At 35.6% G+C, this 3,932-nt stretch overlaps 1 protein-coding gene across 1 annotated transcript; it reads left to right on the forward strand.

Annotated features, from left to right (window-relative positions):
- The first annotated feature begins 325 nt into the window (after positions 1–325).
- LOC136796389 (uncharacterized) lies at positions 326–667 on the forward strand. The gene has a single exon (XM_067050013.1). The coding sequence runs from the start codon at positions 326–328 to the stop codon at positions 665–667; it is 342 nt and encodes a 113-aa protein (XP_066906114.1).
- Positions 668–3,932: the final 3,265 nt, after the last annotated feature.

The following is a 3,932-nucleotide window of genomic DNA, read 5'->3' on the forward strand; positions in this document are numbered from 1 at the left end:
GCTGGTGGTTGTCCGCAGGGTGGAGTGCTATCTCCTCTCCTGTGGTGTATGATGGTAGACACCTTACTTGCCAGATCCAATAAGGTAGGCTTTTACACGCAGGGATATGCTGATGACATCGCTGTGTTGATAAGAGGCAAATTCCCGGGAACTATCTCAGGGCTGCTTCAAACATCGGTAGACCTTATGAATGGATGGTGCCAGGAATATGGTCTGAGCATCAATCCTCCAAAGGTCAGTCTTTGCGTCTTCACTAACAGACGGAACATTGCAATCAGGTCGCCGTTTGGGATTCTGTAATGAAGTCAAACATCTTGGCGTTACTATGGACAGTAAACTGAATTGGCAATTCCATGTTGAAAGGACCAGTATGAAGGCACTGAGGTGTCTCTGGGCATGTAAAGGAGCCGTAGGCAAATCCTGGGGCTTCAAACCAAAAGTTATATATCGGTTGTACATGGCAGCGATAAGACCAATTGTTCTATACGCTGCCATTGTATGGTGGCTCAAGGCTACGACCAGGAAATCCCAAACTTGGCTTGGGAAACTTCAGAGACTGGCGTGCCTTATGATAACGGGAGCCATAAGCACCACTCCTTCTGCAACAATGGAGATTCTGTTGAACATTAAACGTCTACATATAGAGATTGAAGCTCAAGGCCCTTAGCTCTGCATATAGGCTTATGAAACTAGGAACGAACTACCATTCCTTAACTTATAAGGGACATGGTAGACTGTTCAGGAGGATCAATGAAGATGGGATCCTGGCTATGCATTCGGATCATTAGGAGGATAAATATAAGAATACATACTACAGTGTAAGGGTTGATGGCTCAACCCCACACAAGCCGTGTAATGGGATAAACTGCTACACAGACGGATCCTTAATGGAACAAGGATCCGGAGCAGGGATATGGAGGATGGATAAACCTAATCAAGGCACATCCATCTCGTTAGAAAAGCACACCCAGGGAATGTTATGTTGATCAATTCTGGTTTTTAATTTTTTAGATGTTTCCCCAATGTATAAACCTTCACAATTCTGGCAATTAACTTTATAAACAACATTTAATTTATCTTTGCAGTCAATTTTGTCTTTTATGTTATCAAGAAAACTTCCCAATTTATTATTATTATAGAAGCCCAACTTCAAATTATGATGTTCATATTCTATAAATTTGATTTTAATTTCATCTGTTAAACCTGGTATATAGTTTAATTTAAAGTAATGATAATTATTAATCTTAACTGTTTCTTTTTCTATTACATTCTGTAAGCTATCTTTGTTTGATTTATTACTTTTTATATTTTAGCTTTTTTTAAATTACTCACATTTTTGCTGTTATTAGTCTAGTTATTTTTTATTATATTATTCTCAGTATTTTTCTCTATATCACTAACATTATCATTTGGTATGGGGTTGTTAATACTAACATGCCATAATTTATTAATTAATTTTTTCAGATAAAAGTGTTCAATGAGAATATTATAAATTTGTGTTTTTATATCTTTTAAAAAAATTCATCAGTCAATGATATTGCTTTTTTAATCAGGCTTCTGGCCACATTTATTTTTTGTGAGTATGGATGGTTTGAACTAAAATTTAACATTATATTACTAGTTTTTTCTTTCTTAGTCCATTTAGTTTTTAATATACCACTATTGCCCGTGATTATGTTTATATCTAGAAATCTTATTATGTTATTAATTGGTCTATCTATTGTGAATGTAATTCTACTATTATATTTATTAAATTGGTCATATATTGTTTCAATGTTATAAAAATTTGTAATAATTATTAAATCATCTATATATTTTTTTAAGAATAAAGGTTTAATATCTAATTTCATTATGCTTTTATCAATCAAGTTATTCTTATGAATTCCACTCAGATTAACCGAAAGTGCCCACCTTATCGGTAATCCTTGTATTTCTTTAAAATACTGCCCTTCATATTTAAAAAAATTATATGTAATACATAATTGTAAACCCTCAGTGAACAACTTTTTATCTTTAATATTTGTATTCATTACTGATATGTATGAGAGGGCACCAGCTGAAATTTTTAACTTAAAGTATGTTCTTTTGTCGGCATACCAAAGGAACCGCCGGGCCGAGTCAATGAACCGATAGGCAAAACGTTAAAAGTAAGGTACAGAGATATGTAGATAACAGAGGGTATGCACCTCATGGGAATGGTTGACCGCGTAGGTAGAGGAAAACATCTAAACAGCCCTTATCTCCCACCTGTGCACTTTCAACCTCTGTCAAAGAAGAAAGCCGCCTTAATTTGAACACGAAAGGGAGGAAAAATACTGACTTTCGCCGAAGGTCATTGGACCTTCCCAACCCCTCTAGAGGGTAGGAAAAAGAGTGGGAACTCATGAAGAGCCAATCAAAAAAAACGGAGATCGAAAGGGGGAGGAGTCAGAAGTAGAGGGGAGAAAACAGGGGGAGACAGTTGTTGGGGCGAGGGGCTTTTCTTAAATGAAAAAACGTACCTCTTCCCCAGAGAAAAAAAATTGTTCGCTGGTTCGGTGATAGAGAAAAAATAAATAAAACGGAGGAACTGAAAAAAATCATAGAAACACAAAAATAATAAAGAAAAAATAGAGAATAAAAAAACGTTCCAAACTGGTATACAAATCCTAATTAAATTAAAATATAAACAAAATAAAAAAAACTGTTACTGTTTTGTTGTTATAAAAAATAAAAGTTTGTAGTAAAAGAAAGAAAATATTTTGATATATATGTAAACAAAATCAATTCTCTTTATACAATAATTAATTAAATAATAAGTAACTCAGAAGTAAACAAAATATGAGGCTCGATGAAGAGAAAGAAAATAAAGTCACTCACAGTAGATAGTCGGGAGAGGGGGGGAGTCGGTATGCGCATATCGTTTATTATTTTTCATTCCGGAACATCCGCCGTCATCCAGATGTCGATGATTGGTGGGTGAGGATCCTGCGATGAATCCCAAAAATTCTTATGGTGTGAGCCGGCGGTTGCCTCTCTCAATGACGGCCTCTAGACTCTAGGACTCCAGCCAGCGGACTGTCGACTGTAGACTCCCTTATCAGTCTGCATAAAGGCCTTGATCCCATTGCAGTTCACAATGTTGTTGTATACGTGACCAGCCGCATCGATGTATTTGTATTATACACGCATATCTCAACAAGCCTCCTTCCTTAACTATATTTACGTGATGAATTCTAATTTAATTTTAATTACAAAAATAAAGACTGACTGGTAATTAAAAAAAAGGAAATTGAATTATAATTAACAAAAAATTAAAACACCAATTGGAAGTAAATAAAAAATTAACTTGTGGTTAAAAGAAATAGAAATTAAATAAAATTGAAAATAAATGACACTTTGGGCTTTAACTTAAAGCAAGGCCGTCAGGAGACAGTGGAAGACAGTCTGGAAGAGGACAGTCTGGAAGAGGAGAGTTTGGAGGAAGAGAGAGCGGCTGACCAGTTGGAGGCCAGAGGAGGAAGTCACACCTCGCAGGGATTCATTAACGGCCGCCGGGAGGCTACGGAGCAAAGCGAATGTGGATGCTCCACCGCGATAACTTCATTGTAAGACCAGTCTACACTGTAACAAAGTTACTGTCAGCACTAACTAAGGTGGTATCGACTTCTAAGATCACCTGAGAAGGTTCTCTCTGATATTATAGTTGATGGGAATATAATCAATCGCCAAAAACACTTGAGAAATTACATAACACATCGGAAAATAATGTATAGAAATTAATGAGATAAAATTGATTGTAAAAATATCCAAAAAATGATTAAAAAAAAAGAAAGCTCTATCTTCTTTCAATATAGGTGTCCTTATAAAACCTGATTGACATTCAGTCTAATTTCAGTGCAAGTGAAATTATACCACTTACTCGTACGTCTATATAATTTTGGAAGATTATT

The sequence above is a fragment of the Halyomorpha halys genome, unplaced genomic scaffold, assembly GCF_000696795.3.
Source record: "Halyomorpha halys isolate HHAL.00 unplaced genomic scaffold, Hhal_1.1 Scaffold2569.1, whole genome shotgun sequence".
NCBI classification, from domain to species: domain Eukaryota; kingdom Metazoa; phylum Arthropoda; class Insecta; order Hemiptera; family Pentatomidae; genus Halyomorpha; species Halyomorpha halys.